Source organism: Leptosomus discolor, chromosome 3, assembly GCF_034619465.1.
Source record: "Leptosomus discolor isolate bLepDis1 chromosome 3, bLepDis1.hap2, whole genome shotgun sequence".
Taxonomy (NCBI): Eukaryota; Metazoa; Chordata; class Aves; order Leptosomiformes; family Leptosomidae; genus Leptosomus; species Leptosomus discolor.
This window is the reverse complement of record NC_141393.1, coordinates 5786904-5812437: the sequence shown is the minus strand read 5'-3', so window position 1 is coordinate 5812437 and position 25534 is coordinate 5786904. Positions and strand designations below refer to the sequence as shown.

The window sequence follows — 25534 nt, the reverse complement described above, 5'->3', positions numbered from 1 at the left end:
TCCTTCCAAGCTGTCACAAGCAATTGTTCTTGGCAGCATTTTGGAGATGTTGGATGGTGACATTATTACTGATCACGTGAAAGCAGCAGATTAATAATAAAAGAGAGTTGTCCTAGAAAGGCCTTCCTGCCTTCACAGTCAGCTATGATCGTAAAAGTAGTGCACAACATGAACCTTGCTGGAAGAAAGCATTTGGCAGAGGCTTCTTAATACCTTTCTCTCCTCTTCTGGCAAGAGAAGGTAGTCATAGACTCCCACCTCTAATCCTGCCATTATTTACACTCCTCTGCTTCCTATACTGTATGCACACAGGGGTGACCAGGGCCCAGTGCTGCTGTATGGGCATGAAGTGGAAGAAGATAAGCTACGGGGTGCGTGGTCAGCAAGGCACTTCAGTCTGCCCCTACTGCCCTGTTCCCCCGTGGGTGGCTGCAGTACATGCAAGAGGAAAAGAAATCGCCTCCTTGGTTCGCTGCATGGCCCATCTGTGAAACGGGTGTTATTCTTCTCACCCTGGTGCAGCATCCCTGGGAGAGGGTGGGAAGGATTTCACATCATTCCTGGTCTCATACCCCAGAAGAGTTATAATGGGGACACAAATTAATACAGAGTGCTCCTTGCAGCTTGCTCCATCCAGCCTTCTGAGGTCTGTAATTTAACACTCAGGAATCCCCTTGCTCTGTTGCATGACAAGACCTGTAGATGGAGGGAAGAGGTGTAGCTTTGACCAAAACGCCCTAAGAGGCAGCATCATGATACCCCTTAGGTGGCTAGTTTGGTGTCTGTGGGGCTGTTGCAGAAATCAAAGCAGACCCTGCGTCCTCTGCCATGTTTTGGCCAGCCAAAACTTCTCAAAAAGTAGAGTTTTGCTCAATAGAGTACAAACCCAAGCTTCCCCTGTCACAGAGCAGGTGGGTGCCATCGTGCTCCGTAGGTCTGTCCTTTGTAGGCACCTTATGCAGGTAGGTGCTAGATCTGTGCACTCTGCAGCCGTTGCTCAGCTCGCGGGAGCCTTTGCTTGGTGCTCGTACAGTAGAGGTCTTGGCGTACTGCATCTCCCTGAAGTCATGCAAAGGGTGGGCTTGCCACCAGCAACCAATTAGCGCTGGCTGCTCATTAATCACGACTTACATGGCACTCATCAGGTGCTCCTAGGAGCTCAGACCCTACAGCGCTGGGTAATCGCAACTTAGACTATCATGAAGCACAATGACGCTCTGTGTTACTTTCTAGACATCATTGTCCTCTGAGTTTGATGCGAGAGAGGATGGGAAGGGAAAAGACAGAGCGAATGAGGACTCCAGGTTTTGTCCTGCAATGTCCTTTTTTTATTTTGGGTTGGGTTTGTGTTTTTTTTTCAGTTTGTGAGTGAATCTATCACCTCGCTGCTCTTTCTGCTCAGGGCACAGCAAGCTGTTTCTCTTGTGGGCTAAACCTGACAAATGATGGTTTCGTGAATCTTATGAGGAATAAAAGTGTTTGCAAACATTGATGGAAAATAGCTAAAGAAAGAAACATCCCTCTTCAGTGAAGATTTCTTCAACTGAAAATAGAGTCCCTGGTCTTACTCCATTGCTTTCAGCAAGGTTATGACAACAGTGATTTCAGCTCTAGCTCATTACATGCGGTTATACCGCAGCCCCTTTCCTTGCTGCTGTTGCAGCCCATTTGTAGCACGTTCCTCACGGTGGTGTTTGCACCGAGCGCCTTCCTGGTGCTGCTCCCCCACGGCACGGGCTTGCAGCTGCTGCCCCGTGCCAACAGCAGCCCTGCGAGTAATTCGGATTTCCTCCTGCTCCAGAGGAGCATGGCCTTCTGCAGCTGTGTGAAGCCTGCAGGGAAGTAAGAAGCCCGGCTGAAGCCATCTTTGAGGAACTAGTTGTTAGTACTTTGAGTTGCCAGAGGGAAGAGCTGGCCCTGGGGTCCTCTTCTCTGCAGTACAGTCCAGAGGGACCACGGTCCCTCTTTGCAGTTGATTTGCTAGAGCCCTGCTGCCTGAGGTTTTTACTTGTGGGATACTGGCTGTTGTCCGCCTGCTTCAGACACTGATGGTTGTGGGTTCCTGCTGGGTCAGGGAAATGCCTCACGAAGGTGGTGTGAGGTGGTCTTATTTCTTTCTGCTGAGCCACAAAAGTCGTCATGGATATGTACAGTTTTGTAGTGCAAGACCTTTGTTTGAAGCAGGCACGGGGAGCTTTTGCCACCCTGAAATAGCAAATCCCATCCTATGGATGTCACCAGTGTTGCTAATGGATCAGTACAGTGTCCCATGATAAAGCCCAATCATTGCCATTTCTGGTGACTATTAATAAAGCTGGGAGCCCCCAAAAACTCCACTAAAAATTTGTTATTTTGTCTCAGACTTGTTTTCTTGGTGCTTTCCTATAGCTTCTTCAAACCTGAAAATTTGAATACTTGTTACAAGGTTGTCAAGTCCTTCAGAACGAAAATCTGTGACATATGAACTGGGAATCTCATTTTCCTGGGAATTCCTGCTGCTTGCATCTTTCTTAGGTTGTACTGTTGTCACATCAGGGAGGTGTTAAGTTTCGTTGGTTTTTTTTTTTTTTGCTTTACTGTTTCAATGATAGCAAAGATACTTCACAGAATACAGTGCTTATTTAGTCTGTCAAAGAGTGGCAGATTTTGGATTTCTTCACTTTTGGAGGTGAGACTTTAACTGCCCTAGACTACTCTTGCGTTACCCTAACTGCAGTAGCAAATAGGAACGTCTGTTTGGACTGTAAGTGTTTCAGTGGTGAAGTCCCCTGGTGTCACTGGGAGGGGAGTCAGGATACCATCCTTCCTTGACAGGTCCACGTGGCAAGAGCTAGGATTTGGTGCATGCAAGCAGAATAACAGCATCAGCTTATAGGTAATGTATGAAGATCTATAAAACAAGGATGGCTCACGGCAGAAACTGCTATAGGTGCTGTGTGCCTGTCTGCATCAGGGAGCAAGGGGCTCTTTTGACCACTGCCAGACGTTCGGAAGTGTTCCTACAGCTGGGCTCTAGGTGAATGATTTAGATAGATTCACATCTGTGACCAAGAAAATGTTATACTTGCAATTTTTTTGTTTGGAGAGTTGACTATAAGGCACTAACAATTCACCAGATGTTTTTCTCTTTTTTTTTTGTAAGATGAACCTTAACCGAGACTGAAGAGTATATACAGTTTGAAGGAGTGGGGTTGTTTAGTCTGGAGAAGAGGAGGCTGAGGAGAGACCTTATCGCTCTCTACAACTGCCTGAAAGGAGGTTGTGGTGAGGTGGGGGTTGGTCTCTTCTCCCGAGTAGCAAGTGATAAGACAAGAGGAAATGGCCTTAAGCTGCCCCAGGGGAGGTTTAGTTTGGACATTAGGAAAAATTTCTCCACCGAAAGGGTTGTCAGGCACTGGAACAGGCTGCCCAGGGAAGTGGTGGAGTCACCACCCCTGGAGGTGTTTAAAAGATGTAGCTGTGGTGCTTAGGGACATGGTTAGGGGTGGACTTGGCAGTGCTGGGTTAACGGTTGGACTCGATGATCCTGAAGGTCTTTTCCAACCTAAATGATTCTGATTCTATGATACGCAAAATAGTTCACAGTGGGCTGCGAATGCACATGATAATCTGAATACCTTCTGAATCTGCTGGGCTTTGCACTTTCAGTCCTTGCTATTTTCAGTCTCTTCTCTTTCTTTTCTTTCAAGCTGCTGCTGAGTCCTCTGAAAGGCCAAAAAGTGCCAATTTAGGAGGGAAAATTTTTGTAAAAGGCTCTTGTGTGAAGTGCAAACCTCCAGCCTGAGGTTCAGCTGTGTGATGCTCACTTCCATTTTCCGTCTTATGAGACTACCAAGCGTTATGCACAGCCTGCCCACGGCTGCTGGGCTCCTGTTGCACCTCTGCTTCTGAAATCCAACATTTCTGAAGTTTGTGATTTTTTTTTTTTTTTTTGGAAGTGTAGCTTCCTCCTTGTGACCACCAAGTGGTGCTCTGCGCTGTACCTTGCAGCAAGGCAAGCTGTTGGCATTTTGGGATGGGGGGTTAAAAAAGCTGTTTTCAGAAGAAGGAATAAGCTAGAGAGGAGGAGGAAACAAGTTAAGAGCCTTTTCTTTTCCCCTCGCAGCGGCTGTGCTACAGGGACTACATTATTCACAGCTTTCTGCTGTGGCTGCGTGGTGATTGATGTAGCCTGGTGATGATCAGATGTGATAAGTAGCCTTGGCACTTTCAATTTGGGTGTTCAGCTTGGCTGTCTGCTAGACTTTGGAGGTACAGAGATGGCTATCTCCTGCTTCAAAACTAGATCCTGGCACACAGAGATGGCTATCTGCTGCTTCAAAAGCAGATCCTGGCAGATGTCTTTGATTTGGTTTGCTAAAATCACAAGAAGCATCTAAAAACCTTGTCCTAAACTAGTTTTTCAGAGATAAAAATCTGATCCTTGTTTTCTCTTGGCTGCTTTTTCACCCAGTTCATCTAGGGAGAACCTCTGTTCATGTTCCTCTTCTCTGGTGTTCTACCCGTTTAGTGTCTTTGCTATTAAAGTTTGGAAACGTTTATAGCTGTGTTGCTCTCAGCAGAGGCAAAAGACCTACATTAACTTCTCTTTGCAGGTTTCCTGCAAGCACTCTCCAGGCACCATTCTCAGGTTTACAGAAGCTGTCTGTTTTGTATGAAAACATGCATTTCGATAGAAAAAATTCTTATGTTGGTTTGAAATGACGGGCACATTGTAAGACAGAAACTGCCTATAAAATGTAATGGGAATTTAAGGGGCTAACTACATCCCCGTAAGCTCCATTAGATGCTCTGTGTGGTATAATTGTTTGCAGGAGTGATCATTCCTTTCCAGGTACTGAAAACCATGCTATAGCAGGATGATGCAGCTGAATTCAAACAGCAGCTCATTTGTATGAAATGCAGGGCTAGAATTGACAGGTGGCAAGAGGGATTGTCTTGTCTGGTGAGCTGGAAAAAACATGCAGTGTTTTAAAGCAAATCCTTGAATTAGAAGGAAAGGAGATGCCGTGTAACAGCGTGGTGGATGCTGTGGTTTTACAACGTGCGCTGATTTCTCTAGGTATTCCAGTCTGTGCGGTAGAGGCCAAAGGAAGGAGGCCAGCTTCCCCCAGCTAATTCAAGTCAGATAGACACCAACTAAATAGCTTCCCCAAAGTTCCTCAGTTTGATTCTCAGGTGTTTTGTGGAACAGCTGTGCTGGAATGCCATTGCATCCCACAGCAGAAAGGAGCAGAGTGAAGCATCGCCTGCTTTATTTACAGCAGGTACAATATGTGCAGCTCCTCAGGTGTCCTACCTCAACCACTCCGTCTTATTGCAGTGCCTAACCTACCTGAGGTACAACTCCAACAAAAATAAAGGGATATCTAGATAACACATGTTGATTTGGCTGGATTGTTAGTTTTTAACAGGGTCTTAGGCCCCCAGCTAAACCAGCTGATCAGATGCAGGGTGCTGGGCTCTCCCAGTCTGAGTACATCAGGAGGGAGGTTTTCTATAGTGCTGAGCAGAGCTTCATATAAATTAGATAAAGTGCATAAATATTATGTGTTAGTTTTCAGCTTTGAAAAACTAACTATCAGAAATTCAAAACATCTCATTATTCTAGATATGATGTTTTCAGGGTGGGTAGCTCCATTGGTAGAATCATAGAATTACAGAATGGTTTGGGTTGGAAGGGACCTTAAAGACCATCCCGTTCCAACCCCTCTGCCATGGGCAGGGACACCTCCCACCAGACCAGGTTGCTCCCAGCCCCATCCAGGCTGGCCTTGAACACTGCCAGGGAGGGGGCAGCCACAGCTTCCCTGGGCAGCCTGTGCCAGGGCCTCACCACCCTCACAGTCAAGAATTTCTTCCTAATATCTAATATAAATCTCCCCACTTTCACTTTAAAACCATTACCCCTCATCCTATCACCACCCTCCCTGATCAAGAGTCCCTCCCCACCTTTCCTGCAGCCCCCTTTCAGCACTGGAAGCCGCTGTAAGGTCTCCCCACAGCCTTCTCTTCTCCAGGCTGAACAGCCTCAACTCTCTCAGCCTGTCCTCACAGGGGAGCTGCTCCAGCCCCCTGAGCATTTTCATGACCCTCCTCAGGACCTGCTTGAGCAGGTCCATATCTGTCTTGTGCTGGGGACCCCAGAGCTGAATGCAGCACTGTAGGTGGGGTCTCACCAGAGCAAAGGGGGAGAATCACAGTAGCAGCTATTAAATAGCTCAGATGCAGATTCTGGCTGAGGAGATCCTTGAATCTTTGATAGCTAAAAGCTGTGAAGAGAGACTGTGGGAAGATTGGCTCTGTGTGTGCCCTGCTCTGGTCTTCCTTCAGCACCTGTGTCTAGCTGTGGTCAAAAATAGGATGTGGGTAGAAAGGGCCTTTGGTTTGATCCAGTATGGTTGTTCTTGTGTTGCCATTTTAAATTTAGCAATAAATATGACTTAAATATTTATCTCTCCATATGTTAACAGTACAATTGGCTTTGGAGTAAGACAGATATCTTCTCTAGTGGAGAATCCACAGGGATTTCCTCAGCATCACATTTATCTGCTCTCACGTGAAGGCTTTGTCGCCTTCTTTCCAATACTGAATTAAGTCTTCCTCGGTCATACCCTTGTCTGGTGTAAATCCATTGCGACAGGAGTGCTGGTATAAACCTGCTGAGGATGACTACCATCACTGCTGTTCTCCTGCACGCAAGAGCTGATCTGCCAGCACTCGTCAAAGCGAGATGCTTCTTCTGGAGGAGTGGCCATATTGGTCTAATTGGGCTGGAAAGCAGCGTCCTTTCCAGAGCTGTGAAAGGCTTAATAAAAGCTAAACCAGAACCAACCTATTACTGCTTCCAAGATTGGAAATTAGGGAAATAGATCTCACTTGAGCTGAAATCAGTTGAGCAGAGCATATATAAATCAGTTATATATACTCAAGTATACGTACCCGTGCACATGCTTGTTTGTACTCTGCTTTCAGGAAGCAAAGTAACAGTATTTCCCATTAATGCATTTGACAGTCCGAGACAACATCTCATTGTTACTTGGCAGCTTCAGACAGTGGTGAGCTCTTCCAAATGAACCCCTTCAGGTGTCTTTCCTGTTAGAAAACAGGCACAAGTTCATTCAGCTGGTCTGCCTTTGGAGAAGTGGTATCAGCTGGCTGTCTTGGTGCTCACCTATAGAGATGTGTGAACCTTCTGTCTTGGGGGATCTTTCCTGATGCTGCTTTTGTGTCTCCCTGGCCAGAGGGTGAGGAAGAGGAAGAGGATGAAGAGGAGGAGGAAGAAGAAGAGGAGGAAGAGGAAGACGAGGAGGACAAAGACATAGATTTGATGGATGAAAGCATGGAGGGTGACACGGAGCTGCCAGGTTTCACGCTTCCAGGCGAGACCTCCCAGGAGCCCATACCTGGCCTGGAAAACCCTGTGGCCCAGCTGGCTGGGGTGTCCTACCAGGTTCCTGACACCATCGAGTGGGAGCAGCAGAACCAAGGTCTGGGTAAGAGAAAAAGCCCCTTCTTCCTTTACCCTTACAGAGGACAGGTCTATTGCTCTTCACTTTGCACGGCACAGTCCCTCATGCTGGGAAGTCTCGCAGGTTGGCTCTCAAGCTAAATGCAGAGCGGGTTAGTTTCTGAGGAAACCTCGTCCACCAGTGACAAGTGGTTGAATTGGGATGGGTCCCAGGCAGCGTGACTGGAGTTCTAATTTTGAGGAGAGCTGCTCTGAACATTTCAGACCTGCTCCTTCCTTCCCAGAGCTTAGTGTTGTCACACTCCAAGGGTGGGCAAATAAATAACTTCTCAGGTGAGATTCCTGGGGAAATTTCAATTGCCTTTGCCTGAGATGGGTTGGTGCAGGGATATACATCCTCTGAGGACAAAGCCAGTAGGGTAAATGGGTAGCTCCTCATCAGCCCATTTGCTACTTCAGCAGCATTTTTGTAAGTGCCACTTTTCTGTCATTTTTAAGGGGTGTGTGGTCCAGCCGTGGGACCCTATGTTGGTGGTGTTAAGCAATGCAAACCTGCAAACCCTTTATAAAGCTTTGTACAGTTTATTCCCACCACACATACAGGCCCTGTTTTTAATGGTGGGACTAATTTATTCCACCTACGAATAGCTTATCAGTGTTTCCATGTGTGGTGTCCATCTGATGCAAGTCAAAGCTGATATAGGACAAGGTAGAGTTTAGAAGGGCGCTTGCCAAGCTTGGCTAAGGGCATGGGGATGGTTTCACAGCATACTCAGTTTCCAAGCCAAGCCCCGTTAAAAGCAGTGGGAACCTTGCAGGTGAATTGGTGGGAGCTGAACCACATCTATACTTGTGTCTGACTATTAAAGAACTGGCTGTTTTGAGAAGCTTATCAAATAAAGAAACCCCGAAACTCTTTTATGTGTAGTGTTGTAAGAACTATCACTTCCCCTGGATGTTTAATTCGGATTTAACCTGGCAGTTCTCCCCCTGTAATGCTGTTTCAAGCCTGCTTTAGTGTTGTTAGCTTCCTTTGAATTGAATCAAAGAGAGTATTTCAAGAACTCTGTGGGAGGGCTGCTCTTTGAGGGCAGACTGAGTTTTGCATCAGGTCTGATATCTCCCTATCCTACTAACTCTTGCTTGAAAAACGTCGTATTGGATGGTTGCCATGTCAGATCTGTTTCATGTGTCCTGTTATGCCATCAGGCTGGGCGAGAGCTGTGTGAGGGGAATAATTCCAAGTCTTTAAGGATTTATGGCTGCCTTTGGCAAGCTAGGTTGAAGAGGTACGTGACAGTGCTCAGAGGAGAAGTGTATAAGAAACATCGGGTTACGATGGGAGCCGCATCAGCAGCTGAGTGTTCTTACCTTACTCATTTCCTCGGTGCAGGATCTTTGTGGTGTCTCGAGAGAAAAGGTGAGAAGAGCAGCATTTTTCCTGCACTCAGGGGTGCGTTGGTCTGGCTTTGCACAGCTCTGTACAGCTGCTAGCAATAGTGAGAAGTAGCTTTAAGCTGTTAACCGTCTAAAGCTATTTGCTCGGTTCAGGATTGTAAGTACCAGGATGGATGGCTTGGCAGAGCATTGCCTCTGAATCAGTCAATCCTGGCTTGGGTGCGAGTGCTTTGTAATGGGTTCAAGAGAGACAGCGTTTTGCCAACCCCGAGGCGTGTCCCCACACACCAGACATCACGTTGTGCAGTGTGGAGGCAGATGGTACTGATATCTCTTCAGGGATCTCGGTACATTAAACCGTCCCAGCTAGGGTGGCTGATGCAATGTCATCTAGCTTGAGTCCCCGGAGGGCTCTGATGGGAGTCCTGTTCCCGGAACAGGGTGCAGGGCAACGATTAGTTTGTCTGGAAGGGTGTCTAGAGACTGCTGAAGATGCTGTTGTATATGACGTAGGCTGTTGCCATGAACTTTGGGGCTATGGGGGAGGTTGTCCTGCGTAAGTCATCAGGCACAGCTCTGTTCATAGCTGATGCTGGTCTGAACTGGAATCACAGCTATGTTTCCAGCCCTACCACCTTCACTGCTGGAGGAAGAGGCTCAGGGTAGGAGGTGCCGATCAGATGCATTGGTAAATGAGGCAGGTGAGAAAGTAGCGACCAGAGGCTGAAGCTGTCCCTGGTGTGCAGTAAACCTCTCTGGCTGGAGAGGCTGTAATAACCATGCACAAAAAATAAGCAGGCTTGGGCTATGAAACAATGTGTAGCTTTAACGCTCCTTGTGTAACAGCAGCCCTTATGAGGGGTCCTTGCCCTAGTGCGCAGCCATGCTGGAGGATGCACTTTGCAGTGTCTTTTCTGGAGATCTGCTTCTGAACATACGGGTTCGGTTCGGTTTCTGATGTTTAATATTGCATCATCCTGCAGCCTTCATCCTTCACCACCTTCTTTCTTTCTTAGACCTTGAAAAGGCCACCTTTCCAAAAATTTCAGGCACGGAACAAATTGACCGTGCACAAAAGGCAAGATTTTTCTCCCTAGCTTACCTTTTATTGACCCTCATGCAAATTGGAGGAGTCCCCTGTCAAGTCTGTCGTGTTGGGTCAGCTGTAGAGCACCGAGTCTGAGCATCCGAAGGACTCGGCAGATGTGAATTTCTGTGTTCTCTGGAAGTGCCTGGCTGGGAAACGTGTCACCAGATTCAAATGGTTTGGATTGCCTTTTATTTTTAAGCTGTTGCAGTGAGGGAGAAGATGAGGCTGTGGCTGGGCTGAGTTCGCCTTTCGGAGTTAGATGGGATTTCTGTGCAGGGCTATTGTAGGCAAGGAAAGAGGGGATGCAGTGGGATCAATCTCTCCGCTTGTGACTCACCACTTTTATTCCACCAGGTAACACTTATGTAAAGAGCCATTTATTCTTTTTCTGTCTAGACGACCTTAATGGCTCTTTGATATTGCTTCCTTCACCATCTACAATATGCTGATGCACACAGTACTCCTAAAAGGAAGGGAAATTATTTATGTTTTAGAGACACAAAGAAAACCAAGGACTTGCATGAACTCAGCCTGAAAATCTGAGGCCAAGCAAGGAGCTGAACCCAGGTGTTTGAAGGGCTCGGTTGCTGGCAGCGCGTGGGGAATGGGAGACGCTGTCGCATCTCCGTGGCAGTGCTGAGATGCTGCTGCAGCAGTGTAGCCCTTCCCCTCTTCCCTGTTGGTGCCAGGTGGCAGTTTCTGCCCTGGTTCCCTGGCTCTGGGTACGTGGGCACACGCTGGGCTACTGCTGTGTTTGTACCTGCGTCCGTCCGTACCTGGTCCTGGTTACGTGTTTCTTTATGGGGTGTGTTAAGGAGAGCAGGAAGGGTGGAAAAAGCGTATAGTTTGTGTCAGCAGGAAGTGGATTGTTAAGAACAGAAGAAATCCCCCAAAACTGACAGGAAGAGCTGCCCACATTGTTCTGCTGGAGCACCTGAAGAGACTGGACTCACTATGAAGGGCTTGTAAAGCTTTAGATCTGCTGGATGTGTTCATGGACTATTTCTCTTTGAAACCCTTTTTCTCTAAGTGCTTTTCATCTAAAGCTACCTCTTTGAAATCCGTTTCCTTTACGTGCTTCTCTTCTAAAGCTAAAATTAACTTGACTTTAATTTTAAGACGGCTTCGTAACTGCTGGATGTCCCCAGACGCAGGCTCTGGAGGGGGGAGCTGCAGTTCTTCTGGAGGCAGCCAGGTCAGGGACACCGTGCTCCCGCCTGCCTCAGCCCCCGGCGTGCGCCTTTGTGCATCCCGGGGAAGAGCTTTGCGCTTCCCTTCCTTTGCCAAATGCTGCTGAGGTGTGAAGAATTTCCCATCTTCTACGAGCGAAACATGGTTTAGAAGGGGAAGCTGTTCTGCTTGACCTGGGATACGGCCTAGGAAAGGAAACAGTACCCAACAGACTACAAGGTGAAGGTACACTGTCTAAGCACCAAACTTTCACAGTTGGCATTTTCCATTTTTAAAATACTTTGTACATATATCCTTCTCCTGGGGATGCATCTGTCCTCTGGCCTTCAGAATTTTGACATTTAACGCTAAAATCTATAGTACAGAAGAGCCCAGAAGTATTGGAGTAGCTATTCTCAGGTCAGTTATTATTGAGTTTGCTTGGCCTGATGGCTGACACACTGCAAATCCCTGGAGGACAAGTAACTTGATCCACAAGCAGCCTGGCAGAGCAAGAGACAGTTTGGATTTTTGCACTGGTCAATGAGAAAGCGCTGGAGAAACAGAATCATTAAAAATGTCAATTCTGGGAAGTCAGATGGGCCTACATTAACTCCAGCTGAGCAAAAGCAATTTATAAGCGCCAGTAATGAGGCTGTCAGTTTTACAGTCCATCAGCTGACTGTCTAACCAGCAATATTTAGACAAAAATTAAAGCAGAAGATGATGTCATCTGTGCCTTTATAAAATTTGATCCTTCAAAAGCCATTCTGATGGCCTGCAGCTCTGGAGAAGGAAGGTCTGAATATGCTTCGGGATCTTTTTTGGTGTCCTGTTCAAATGCTTTGTCTTCAGAGGTTGCTGGTGAAGGATGTGGCAGTACTTCGGGACCTCTCTGCATTGTGTGTGAGATGACTTTGACCTTTCTCTGCTCGTTTCTTGATTTGTACGTAGGTGGTGTGTGGTAGGTGAACACTAACTGTTCGGAGAGCATCAGAGGGGCAGGAAACTCGGGCTTTCTGGGAATTAAAAAAATACATAATTTTCCCCTGCTACCTCTTTTGTGGTTAAATGTTTATGCACTACAAGGAGAACTGCCGTCGGTTTAGATGGGTTCAAACCTAGTGGACAGTTTCTGCGTCCTTCAGTTCTTCCCCATGAATGTTAAAGTAGATGGTCTTTGCCGTACACCTCCATGGATATCAAGGCCCTCTGCTTCTCTGTTGGTGGTGACTACTGCGACTGTGCTCTTCTCTTACTTCTTAAGAGTATTTAGTCTCCAAGTGTCTATGAGAATCCTTATTTTATAAACCGTGAGCTGAGGCGGAGTGACTTAGCTTGAACTGGTGTGGGAACTTTGTGGTAGAGCATAAAAATGTCCCGAGCTCCCAGGCTATTTGTTAATGCCATAAGGCTTGCCTATCGTCCCCGTCCCACGAGGAAGAACTCCTGCTATCCATAATAAGGTAGCAGCAGGATATCTAGGCAATTTACTAAGTCTCTAATTTTGCAGCTTTGGAACGTGCAGTAGTTTGCTTTGCACGCTCAAAACGTATGGAGTTGTTTGGAATGGCAACGACATGTTCATCTTGAGGCATAGGGGGTTGTGATGTTTTGAATATATGGCTGAAATTGTCTATGCAAAGGTTGTTATGGCGGACTTTGGTTCTTTTAAGATGTTGACTGAAACCACCAGTTGATTATCCAAGGTCACCACTAATACGAGGTAACAGCAGTAAACAGTGGAGAGACTGATTTGAACCACAAACCTTAACAGAAAAAACTCCGTTGTTATGCTCAAAATCTAGTTTTATGGGCAAAGAGGAGGTACACCTCGTATAGTTATAAAACCAAGAATTTGCTAATATAATTGAAATCTTAAGAATCTGATCATTATTAGTCCAGATCTAATTATTAAAAGAAAAGAAATAATAATGCAGTTAGGATTGTGACACGCACACTTCTTAGCTTCTGTGCTTTATCCTGCTGTTATGCTTGTCCTTCCCTTGCTTCTTTGGGTCCTAAGGTTGGTGGTTTCATTCAGGGGTTTGCATTGAGTTTATAAGAGTGGGTCATCGATATCTGGAATCCTTTGCCAGGAGGATTACAATGTTCATGTTGATGTTTTCTTCTTTCTTCCTTTAGTAGAAGTAATGTTTGTATGTTTGCTAGCATGCTTTTGCACCTTGCCCTTCCTTCATTGATCTACAATTCGATACTACATCTGAATGTACTGTATATGGTGGCTTTTTTTGTATGTTAGATATTATTTTTTGTTCTCTTGTTTACCCTAAACCCGTTTTTGCCCAAGACTACGTGTCTTTAACTGATCATCAGTGCGTTGTTTGTATCCACCTATTCATGGCAATGGCAGTACCATATTACAGGGCTACCTGATTATGCTGTAGCTTCTAAGAAGTCACCTGAATTGCCTGGTTCCACAGCATTTGTTATAGGTTTCCTTTTACCCGTGGAGGTATTGTACGCAGTGAAGTTCAGACCATCCCTGTAAATAGGAATTAAAGACCAAAAAAAAAAAGAAAGGTAGTTTAAAGAGAAGTTATGAGGTGTGACAATGTAATTCTCAACACGTAGTTCCAAGATAAGTACTGTGTCTGTGTTTCATATATTTTTTTGTGTAGGATCTTAGTTCTTACCATAATGGAAGGTCATATAACTCTCTCACTTGGGTAATGCAAGGCACTTGGATAATAAACACACATTTGGAATGTGATATTTTTTTTAACTGATAAAAAACATTTGCAGCTCTGAGTAGTTACTTAAAGAGAGAACAGCTGTAGCTGTATTGCAGATCTGTGGTTGCAAATTATACTGCATAAACCATATAATGGATGCCACTGGTTAATGATGGTAAGGCTGAGTAGCAGAGGCAGACTAGTGGAAGGTGATGAATATTTGAAATGTCATTTTTACAGGAAGAGAGAATTAATGCTTTTATGGGCAAAAATAACCAGCATTAGGAAGGCAGAAGCTGAGATTCAGAATTTAGTAGTATGTTCTTTAATTGCTGCCCAAAATGGATCTATTTTAAGGACTCTTACAGCTCACGTTATTGGAACATCAGAGTGCCTTTTAATCTTTAATGTATTTATCTTCTTAATTACCCTGGAAGGGGTATCCATGTTTTACAGGTGGTAAGCAAAAACACAGAGAGGCCAAGTGACCCCACTGGTTTTATGAGGGAGCCTTTAGCAGGAGCTGGGATTTGAATGAGGGGAATTAAATTAATGCTTTTCCTTTCTCTCGCTGGAGGAAGGACATGTGCACCTGCGTTTCTCCCTGGAAAGCGAGCAAAGGATCACACAAGAAGTCACCATCCCAACAGAAGGGACTGAGCCCATAGAAATCTCAGGTGTGAGAGGTTGGCAGGAGCCAGGATCAGGAGCGGAGCTGGCAAATTTTTCTTCCCCATGTGTTTGAAGTGTAGCTGCCTGCAGCAGCCCTGCCCACCGTAGCTTTGCCCCCTACATGTTTACGGGAGTTTTGTTGCACAAAGTGTTGGCCACGTGAGGTCTGTGTTCCAGATGGCTGCAGACTGAAATGAGCAGTCTCAGAAATGTAGATGATTATTTTGCCTGTCTTTCTGGGTGCTCCAAATAATTTACACAGTTCCATATGTTCCTTGCTAGCTCCCCTTCCCTCGACCAAGCAGTAATAAAGCTCCCATCATCAATCTGTGCCTAAGTCAAGTTTCAGTTCCTCGTGAGGGATGTGTACCCTGTTTGGAATGACTTCTTTTTTAAGCATTTTAAGAGATTGTTCATGGCTGTGTCTTAATCCTGGAGCAGACTCATATTTAATCAGGTTTGCCTTGTCAAAGGAAATTTTGCATCCAAATACCTGTAGACAGTAACAATCCCCTCTGCCAGCTCGGTGTGACATACACTATTGTAACGACAGAGCAGCTCCCAGGAGGGAACAATTCACATCAAGGACAGCTTTTTCTTTTCATCAAATTTTATCCCAAGGTTGTTTTGGGGACTATGTCTCTTTCCTTTCTTTAAATTGCTTCTTTCTTTGACCTGACTTGCTCCTACTTCTGATCTGAAGCCAGCTGAGATCAGGAGCCTCGCAGACCGGTCCTGGTGCTCAGTGGTGTGGTGAGAAGCAGCCCTGTTCCTCGCGCTGGGACCTTGGACAATGACACTTTCGAGGAGATGCAAATCTTGGACAGGTCTGAGCCTCATGGTCCTGACCTACCACCCTGCTCCTCCCTTTTTCCACCCAGCTCAAGGCTGCCGTGCCCTCCTGAATGAGACCTGGGCGTTTTAAATGGGAGAAGCTGACAGCGTGTCTGTTCTGCTGTGAACTGGGACGAGGAGTTTCCAGCCATGGAGCATGAACCACTAATGGGTTGGAGCCACATCGTTCCTCTTGGAAGTGCCCCAACTCTTGTTCTCGAAGCAGAAATCAAGACCAAAAGGAGGGAATAGAGATGAGTAAAACAGAAGATTGGAGGGTGTTTTGGTGATTCCCAGCTCTGAAAGCAAGCAGCTTTCAGAAATAGGTGCAATAAAGCTGTTGCTTGCAATGAAAAAGTGTCTGTGCTTGCAATCTATCATAAGGAAGGGGAAGGCAGCAGGGGACTTTCTATTTGGAAACCTCCATCAGGAAATGGGGCGATATTTTAGCCTGACTTTTTTGGTGGAGTATATTGAGAAACAGCAGCACTAAAACATCCTCAGATACATTACTTTGAAATAGCAGCCCTTCCACAAGGTTTATGCATCTAGTTAAACCTGTGTCAGAGGAAGACTGGCTAAGCCCATTTGTTACCAGCCCTTAAGTGCTGCCTCCAGGAGCTGGGGGTGGATTTAGAGGTGTTTGCTTGCGTTTGGCTCTGCCTTCCCTCTCCCTGCCCGCAAAGCAGATGGGATTCCCCTTAGACAAGGTGTTAAACTGGAGTTGCTGGTTATTGCTCAAGGGAATGAAGAGGTCCTGTTCATCCACAGCTTTTCTGCCTCTTTTTCTTCAGTTTGGAGCGAGGCTGTGTGAGCCATGGAGGAAACTGCCGGTTCATGGGAGGAGAGAGGGAAAGTTGGTTGCCGTTGGTCAGCAGCTGACATGGTTGGTTTGAGAGGTCCCAGCTGAGGTGTGGCTGACCAGGGGACGTTTCTAATGATGAACCCAAGCCTGAAGGCTGCTGTCACTCCTGCATGCCCTAGTCCTCCCTACCCTGCTGGGCAAAAATCTCCTGAAATACCTGCAAGGAGGGAGCGATGGCTTCTGTGGTGTAAACTGCTGTCTCCCCAGCTGTCACCTACAATTTGCCTGGTAGACCGTAGCTGAGCACATTCACCCTTCTCAGCTTGCTGGGGAGCATGGAAAGGCAGCCTGCAGTGGCCCCAAGCTCCTGGGCTTTCCCAGCACAGGAGGACTCCTTCTAACAGGCTTTCTGCCTGAATCTCCAGTTGCTTTTGTTGGCCCAAGAAAGCAGAGTTGGAAAACTCATGTTTATGGCTGAGCTTTTTTGACCTTCTCCAGCTGTCTGTCTCTATCCATCCGTTTGCTACAGCCTTTAGGCTTAGGATGTGTCTACCTTAGAGCAGCAAATGCCAGGCTGTGCTCCAAGTAATTTATCTTGGGGCTTTTGTTTTTTGTGTTGTTGTTTTTTTTTTTTTTTTTGCCTGGATTAAAGGATAGGGTCCATTAGCCTGCGCAGAGCTCCGTGCTGCGAAGGCTGGACTGCGTCTGCTAACCAAGCACCATCTGGGTTTCTGCATACCGTGGTGGGGCAGGCATCCTTCTAGACTGTCAGCTGCCTTGGCACTGTCCCCTTGTCTGTCAGTCCTGCTGTAATAGAATTGTAGTGTCTTCACTCTCTTTTTGATCCGCAGTAATCCTTTTTTTTTCTCATGTCTGCAATTTCAGTGCATACATGTATCACGCCTCAGTGTGCTTTGCCTCTTCTTCTATCCTTCAGTTTATACGAGTCAGAAAACTTGGCGCCGTTTAGACAGAGGAGATAGTTTTCAGCCCTCTCTCCCCTTGGATTTTAGTAATCACTTAGCTTGTTTGAAGAACACAGGCAGGGCAGTAGCTTTCCCTTGGTGAGAGTTATTAATTTTTCCTTCATGTGCTTGTCTGGTTGGCCTTTGCTTGTAAAAAGAGCCTTGTTATTATGTTGGAGAAATCACGTTTATTTTCTAATAGCAATCTATACTGCGGTGCAAAAGATCTGTCTGTTTTCATGGCATTTCAGGCCTCCAAAGGAAAAAAAAAATGGAGAGAGGGAATGCAAAGGTTCATTGGCCTTGAATTGTCTCTCTCCTTCTGGGGATTTGCGTCAGAGGCTGATCTTTTGGGTTAAAATGTTGGCTCCATCGCAGAGCTGGTAAGAGAAAAATAGAGGAAAAGAGCTCGTGATGAGTAGCCAGGAAAGGCAGGGTAATTTATTGAGAATAGTTTAAAAATATTCCTTTCTAATGAGGATGTAGATACGCTTTCTTTCTGCTTGGGCAGGGCACACCGCAAATGGCTGGTGCTAAACCTACCTCCCCTCTGGTGTTTGCTCAAATTAAGACCACTTGAGGATCAAAGGAGAGCCAAGTTCCTTCCTGGAAGGATGCTCTCTTGATATATGTACAAGTCGTGCTCTGCCTGAGAGTGAGTTAGGAACACATATTGGAAATAAGTAAATTACTCAGATTTTGACTGACAATAAAATAATTACCTCAAACCTCCAGCAATTGTTGTTTTGCAAAAATGCTGGGTGTCAGCATTAATCAGAGAGAGGGATCAATACAGTGAGAATTACTAGAGGCTTTTGCTTTCTTTTTTTTTTCCCCCTTGTTTTTGAATAACTCTAATCACAGCCTCATCCAAGCCTGGGATGTAATAAAGGGTTTCAGCAAGGCTGTTCCCCGATACCAGCAACACCATCTGCTCTTGAAGCTTTATTAATGTGACAAGAGGCCAAGAGTTTCTCCAGGTTGATTCCTTTTCTAGATTGCTTTCCCCACATCCCCCCTGTTCCCCTCTGACCACTCAGGCTGACTTTCTCGCTCAGGCTTTTGCACAATCTGGTTTTGCAGGAGCGGATGCTCAGCCTTCTGCTTGTTTTTAGCAGGCGGCTTGATGCAATCCCTGGGGCTGAGCTCTGTCCTCCTGGCCACCTGTTCTGCAGCCACAATGTGTGTCCTCAGGGGGACCCCCCGTTTTGTTTAGCAGTGCCACGTGCTGCACTCCTGTCCCTGTCCCCGTAAGTTGGACGTGCTGTTGCATCCATCATACCAGCTTGTGGATGCCCACGGTGGGGCGATCTGGATGCTGCTCTGGGGTCCCCGTGAGGAACCCAGCCCTGGCTGGTTCCACCCATGCATGGCATCGTGATGGCCCTTCTGCGCTTTTGCTGCACGTGTGAGCGCAACAAAATGCTGGCGTTTCTCTTTGCACGCTTGAGGACAGGTCTAGCACCGGTGGAGGATTTCAGAGGCTCCTCAAGGGCTTCCCCATACTACCCTGTTGACCTGGCATGGGACTGCCTCGCCGTGAGTTGCCCTGGTTTTGTTCCCTTTCAACACAGTTATCCCAAAACCCAAAGTTGAGCATGTGCTTTGGTTTAGGATTGAGGAGAGATCTCAGCATCTGCTCTTCCAGTCCAGGCAGAAGCTGTTTCTTTGTGTGAGGAAGAGGGATTGCTTTGCCCTGCTTAGTTCTGGCTTTCCTTGCAACTGTCAGTAAGCAAGTTCTGGAAGATGACAAGATAGGATTCAGTAGAAATAGCCTGTTGGGAAAATATCTTCCTCTTAGGTTTTGTTATTTTCTGTATCTGTAAGAACTGGTTAAATACAATCTCCTTCCGTTTTTTGCTTGTAGGGAGTGTTGAGTAGAAGGTTGAGTATAGTATTAGACCAAATGAACAGCCTCAATGAAGCAGTGCTTTCTGGTTATATGTGCTCTCCTGTAGCCAGAACATGTTCCTGTCAGTGCTGTTTGTGAAGGCTAGATTTTATTAAGTACAAATAACATGCTTGACTTAGAAAATGTTTTGGGGTTTAGCGGGCAAGGATATAGTCCTCCAATAGACATCTACTGCCTGTAAGTGTGCACCTGTGTAATGTCTAGGCTGGAGATGGATTTCTTTGCCAGACAAAATGCAGCCGCAGACTTCTGTAGCCTTCCCTGTCTTTATTGTAGCCAGCAAATGCATTCCTGATTGCAGCCTTCCTGGGAGACTCGTGCAGTTTTGTGCCGCAGGCTTATGTCAGGTTACGGAGCACCAGCTGAAGCCCAGTAGCTGCTTGTGCATGTGGGCTCAGTCTGCAGCGACCTCAAGGTGTTGTGCCATTGCCTGGCCACAGCGAGAGGAGCTGAGCTAGGTCAGAGCACCTTGTGTTTCCCATCGGTTGGGAATGTGCCTGTGGCTGGTCTGTGCAGCTCAGGTATTTTGTGATGACCTCTTAAGTCACAGTTTGCAGTGACTCTATAGTGAGGCAACTCTGTTCAGCCACACATTGCGTGCTCCAGTACAATTGCAGGCATGATGCTGGAGAGGCAGAGAGTTAATTTAACCTTCTACTAGACAGAGGCAAGTCAGGAGCATTTTTTGCTAAGGTCCATATCTTAATGGAGCAGATAAAGTCAGAATCCCAGCTGGTAAAACTGAGCATTGTTCTGGTGGCTGCTCCAGTGGAGGCTTTGGTCCCGCAGCTTTGGAGCTGATGTGAGGTCTGCAAAGACCCTTCTCCAGGACCATATACCATTTTGCTTCACACTGAGCAGGGCTGCGTCACTGACCTCTTGTGTTTGACTTCAAACTTTGGCTTTTCCTCTGAGCTTGTCAGGATGCACAGTGGTTAATTTTGGCCCAGGTTGAATGTCTCAAACCGTGCTGGACCACCTCTGTCCAAGAGGAGGTACTGGCCTGGCTGCAGGCGGGCTCTGACAGCACCGAGCACAAGAGAGGTGCCTTCAGGGGCAGCACAGGGCTTGGGGTGCAGCTGCGTGGCTCCTTCCCAGGGTGCTGCAGGGGATCCTACACCCGAGGAAGGCTCACAGAGCCTTCACTGCAGCTGATGGGAGCTCCCGGGACAGCGCACGAGCATGGGCTGGCACAGGCACTGCGACACCATCCCTGCGAAGCAGAGCTGGCATCCCTGAGTTGGAGTCATCTGCTGTAGGGAAAGCGTGCTTCAGTGGTACTAATTGACAGCAGCAATGATTAGTTACTAAGGTTTGATTAGTCACTACTGTGTGGGCTCTGAAGATGAACGTGAGGGTTTAAAAAACAGTGGGACTCTTAATTCTTAACGTATTCTGGATCTGCTTCAAGTTCCTGCCAACAGGATATATTACACAGTGTGGGTGGGCAGGAGAGTCCCCTTGTCCTCATCTCCCTGGGGTGAGCCGGGAGAGGTCTGCGGCTACTCAGAGTGCTGCTGAGGGCGCATGGCCTGCCGGCTCTCTTGCTTCCCTCCTCTGCTTTGCACTGCTTAAAACCAGACTTTACTAATAGGGTTCCCAGGTGATGAGTACTGGACTCATCCTACCCTGTCCCAGGCCCTGGGTAGCGATGCAGAGGTTTTCTCCGCAGTCACTCTAAGCCCGGGATGGGTGGGTGTTAATGCTCAGAGTAAGTATCCCTGCTGAGTCATGGAGGAAAAGAGGACTTATTTATGCCTGGGTGTGTAGGAAAGCATAGATAATGTTTCTGAAAGAGATCCTGGAGAAAATCCTAGGGACAGTCAAATTCCGGGGGGAAATTTAGGCTGAGAGTTATTTTTATTGTTAGTCCTATCACCACAAGAGAGGGAGTTTGGATGGTGAACTGGGGACTCTTGACAAAGAGTAGAAATTAAAGCAAATCCTCTGCTGCAAATCCTTTTGAGAGGAAGAGGAGGATGATACAGTAGGAACACTGGCCTGGTGGGATGCGGGGGGGGACAAAGGAACAGAGAGAAAAATAACAACCATCATTTTGACCCTACTCAGTGCCATTATGCCCCTCTGCCCTTCTGGAAAAGGATACGGCAGAGGTGGAAAAGGTGTGTGGAAGAAGAAGGATAACTAAAGAATAACCAAAAGGATAAAATAACAAGAATAACCAGAGGATAAATGGGATTCTGTGCAAGACCTTGACCGAGGCTTGTAAAATCACAAGGGGTGTTGAGGAGGGGAACAGCAAGTGACTGTCTGGACCTGGGGAGCATCACATGAAACAGGCAGAGGGAGGCAGGTTCATAGCAAATTACGTGAGGCTTCGCTCAGTGCATCGCTAACCGTGGGACAATGCCTGTCCACAGGCTGATGAGGATGCTGACAGTTGGAGTGTTTGCTTTTCCATTTGGGTAGGCAATTTCACAGAGGAAAAATCCATCTGTATCTTTCAAATGCAGAAACCTGCGTCTGGCTCTGCAGGTCTCTGAGCCACAAAGCATCAGGTGCCAGGAGGGTGTGTAAGGGGAGCATTGCTGTGTGATCTTCCCGTTCATAAGCTTTTTCTAGACACTGTTCAGCCTTGCTTTTGGCCGCTGTCACCCTTCCTAAGCCAGCCAGACCTTTGCTGACCTAGACTGTCTGTAAGCAGAGCCTGGTCTCCTCATCTGTTTAATTACTGGCAGTGCTGCTTGTTTTTTACGTGTCCTTCAGCAAACCACTTACCTATCCTATGCCTGAGTCTTGGTGTTCATAGACAGGACAATATCGATGCTCCTGTGGTGGTTTATTCATCTGGGTTATTTTGGGTAGATCCTGTCTCTCTTTATATGTTTGTAGAGCGTTTATCACATGAGTGCATCATCTCAGATGGCCTTTCAGCTGTAACAATAATAGAAATAATTAACAAGAAATTCAGTCTCTTCCTCCCTGGATTACGTTTTGCTCATAAACAAAATGTTGACAGTTGCTGAGACAAAAATATGTGTTGAAGTTTGCTAAAGAGAGGAGCTGTGACCCCTGGATCGGCAGTAAACTGCCACAGGCTGGAGAGTGAGACAGGGAAATATCTACTGTGTGTTTGCCCTGCATTTAGGCTTTTCTGTGAGCATCTGCCTTCAGAGATGGGATGTGGGGCTAAGCTGATCCAGTACAGCCATTTTTACATTCTTCTCCTTTTGCACAAGCTTCCCCCCGCAGCTCTTAACCACATGCCAGGGACAGATACCCCAGAAACTGTCCGGTTTTGTGCACCAGCAGGGAGATGTGACTCAGTAAGTAAAGGTACCTTCCAAGATGCTTATCTGCACAGGGTCTTTCAGGTTCAACAGGCTCCACACAAAACATTTGTATGCTGAAATCAGAGGTGTGACCTTGCTGATAATTTAACTTAGGGACCAAAGACCTGCAGCTAAGTACAGACATCAGTTTAAGTCTCTCCATCTCCTTCCCTTGCTGAGGACTCTGCACATTTTCTTTTGCGGCCAGTCTGCCCTGCTGTTGTTGTCGCTGTTGGGCTGAGTTAATTTCCCGCTTGCAGCACAGGCTGGATCTTATCTCAGGTCTTCAATGCAGAAAAGCTGGTGCAATAGCATAGAAAGTAATGGCATTTTCAGCAAGGCACCAGATAGGTTTGCTTTGCTCCGTTTTGCAGGGTCTTGTTTACCCTTCACAGATACTGGAATGGAAATTTTCCTGTATGCACAAATTGGCTCTGGATTCCCAAAGCCGCCTGGGTTATGAGTCCAGCAGCTCATATGGAAATGCGTGGTTTGTTGCTCCTTTGGCTTTGGAAGATCTGTTTGTTATCTTTTAGAAATGGACTTTGAAAATGAAACTTAAGCTCCTGTATCCCTTCGAGTTCAAGTAAATGTGGACAAATAGCATTTCTCACTCAAGGGGCAGATTTATAAATCAGGCTGTTGTGATGAACTGGTTTGAATCAACAGTTCTTCTGGGCCATCGATCAAACTTCTAACTAGGCTTGATCAGTAATTGCCTAAATCTGTCAACCGATTCACAACATTATAGGACAAGGCCAGTAATTTATCTTTCATGTTTAGGACTAAGTTTCAGACTGTTTTCTATACCTACAAAGAATTGCAGATCTTAGGTGGCCCCTAGAGGTTTTGTTTGTGCTGTGGAAAAGGCACCCTGGGAGTTCCCTGGGCAGAATATTTGCAGTTATAAACCAAAAAATTGCAGCTCATTCAGGCGCAGCGCTTTCATGACTGATGGACTGTGATACCTTCGTAACAGCCAAAAGAAACTTCTGGGTCCCAGCCTTTTCTTGGCTTTGTGTATTTCTGAAATACGCTGTTGGATAACAATTTCCTTCTCGGGGAAAGCTATTAACATTGCCTTTGAGATTAGAGCTTGCTCACTGACTTGTTTGCAGGATTTTGCAAGACCTGTTGGAAGATAAGCGACCAGCCCCCTGCTTGAAGTTTGATGAGATGACTGTGTCTTTCTCCAGGCTGATTACTTTTAGCATGTAACATGGAGATTTATCTGCACACCAGGAGATATAAAATCCTGGCAAAGATCTCTGAATATTTCATTGTGCCTTCTCCTGCTGCTTCTTCTTGTCTTTTTTGACTTTTGTTCCATCCTCTTACCTTGTGGGTAGTGCCATGTCCTACAAACCTTCCAGAGGGCACCCTCAGCAGGTTTGCTGATGACACACAACTGGGAGGAATGGCTGACACACTGAAAGGCTGTGCTGCCATTCAGCGAGACCTGGGCAGGCTGGAGAGCTGGGAGGAGAGGAACCTGATGAGGTTCAACAAGGGCCAGTGTAGGGTCCTGCGCCTGGGGAGAAACAACCCCACGCACCAGTACAGGCTGGGGGTCGACCTGCTGGAGAGCAGCTCTGCAGAGAAGGACCTGGGAGTCCTGGTAGACAGGAGGTTACCCATGAGGCAGCAATGTGCCCTTGTGGCCAAGAAGGCCAATGGCATCCTGGGATGCATTGAGGAGAGTGTGGCCAACAGGTTGAGGGAGGTCATCCTCCCCCTCTACTCTGCCCTGGTGAGGCCACATCTGGAGTGCTGTGTCCAGTTCTGGGCCCCTCAGTTCAAGAGGGACAGGGAGCTGCTGGAGAGAGTCCAGTGGAGGGCTACAAAGTTGATGAGGGTCCTGGAGCATCTCTTTTACGAGGAAATGCTGAGAGCCCTGGGGCTCTTTAGCCTGGAGAAGAGAAGACTGAGAGGGGACCTTATCAACACTTATCCATATCTAAAGGGCAAGTGCCAAAAGGATGGGGCCAGGCTCTTTCCAGTGGTGCCCAGCGACAGGACAAGGGGCAACGAGCACAAACTGGGGCACTGGAAGTTCCACCTGAACATGAGGAAAAACTTCTTTACTCTGAGGGTGGCAGAGCACTGGAACAGGCTGCCCAGGGAGGCTGTGGGGTCTCCTTCCCTGGAGATGCTCAAAACCCATCTGGACGCGATCCTGTGAGACCTGCTCTGGGTGAACCTGCTTTAGCAGGGGGGTTGGAACAGATGATCTCCAGAGGTCCCTTGCAATGCCTGCCACCCTGTGATTCTGTGATTCCAGACCGGAGGTGAGAGTCTCCCACAGTGAGTCTGGGCTAAAGTCTCCTGTCTCCCCATTTGCTTGTGGTGCAAGCAAGTTTCTGTGTGATGGAGCACATAGCCTGACACATCCCACCACCTGACAAGAACCTGGAGGTCTCAGGAGGAGTGGCTGCCCCATAGCTGGGCCTGGGCCTTGAGGGAGGCTCCCTTTGAGCTCTGATCCTCTTGCATGTCTCACCTGGTGGGCACAAAGCAGCTGGTCAGTACAGGGTGAATGACTCCTGCCTGGTGCATGGGGCCATGGAGAGGAGAGGGGCTGTAGCATTGTTCTGCTGACATGTAGGGGTCCAGCCAAGCTGGGGAGGTGGTCATCAAGAAGAAATCAGGTTGCATATGGTTGGAAAACCTGTACATGTGAATTCAGTTCTTCAGTGTATCTACTGCCCTTTAAAAACACAGCACAATCAGGATACCACAAAAATGACTTTAAAAAGTGTCCTCTGCTTATTCTTATATGTCTGTCTCTGCAGAGTTTGTCTTCCTAGAGGGCGTGATACAACACTTGTCAACAGAAAAGCCCATTTCGTGGGCTTTGGAAGCTGAGTAGTACAGGGAGGCCATCAGCATTTAGATAATAAACATTTGCCGCTACTTTGAAAGCGGATTAAGCCCTGAAGCTTTATCCAGGAAATTTTGTGAAGGTTCTCGCATGTCAAATAATTTCTTCATTATTTGAACAGATGATGGCAGCAAAATCAGTAGTTTGTTCGGCAATATTCATATTCCAAAATGTCTTCTTAGAGCCACATCGTATCACTGTCCTAATCAGAGAGTGGTCTCTGACCGGTTTCAATCAGGGTAATGCCCTTTCAGTGTAAGTAAATTGTTACAGCTTACCTTAATCTTCTTGGAGGAACACCAGATCCATTCATTTCTGAGCGGAAGGATTGGGATGCAGAATGCCAC

The 25534-nt window shown here is 46.8% G+C and overlaps 1 protein-coding gene across 5 annotated transcripts in view; it reads left to right on the top strand.

Moving 5' to 3' along the window:
* The window catches only part of LOC104352325 (solute carrier family 35 member F4), a 228439-nt gene that overhangs the window by 12834 nt on the left and 190071 nt on the right, over window positions 1–25534 (top strand). For 2 of the 5 annotated variants that reach the window (XM_009955922.2, XM_086462666.1), the window contains exon 4: window positions 7245–7496. In XM_009955922.2, coding sequence (XP_009954224.2) covers window positions 7245–7496 — 252 coding nt within the window. Of the gene's footprint in view, window positions 1–7244; window positions 7497–9455; window positions 9495–11986; window positions 11994–14014; window positions 14028–16178; window positions 16198–25534 lie in introns of those variants that run through there. The other 3 variants (XM_086462665.1, XM_086462668.1, XM_086462671.1) reach the window with 3 other exon arrangements.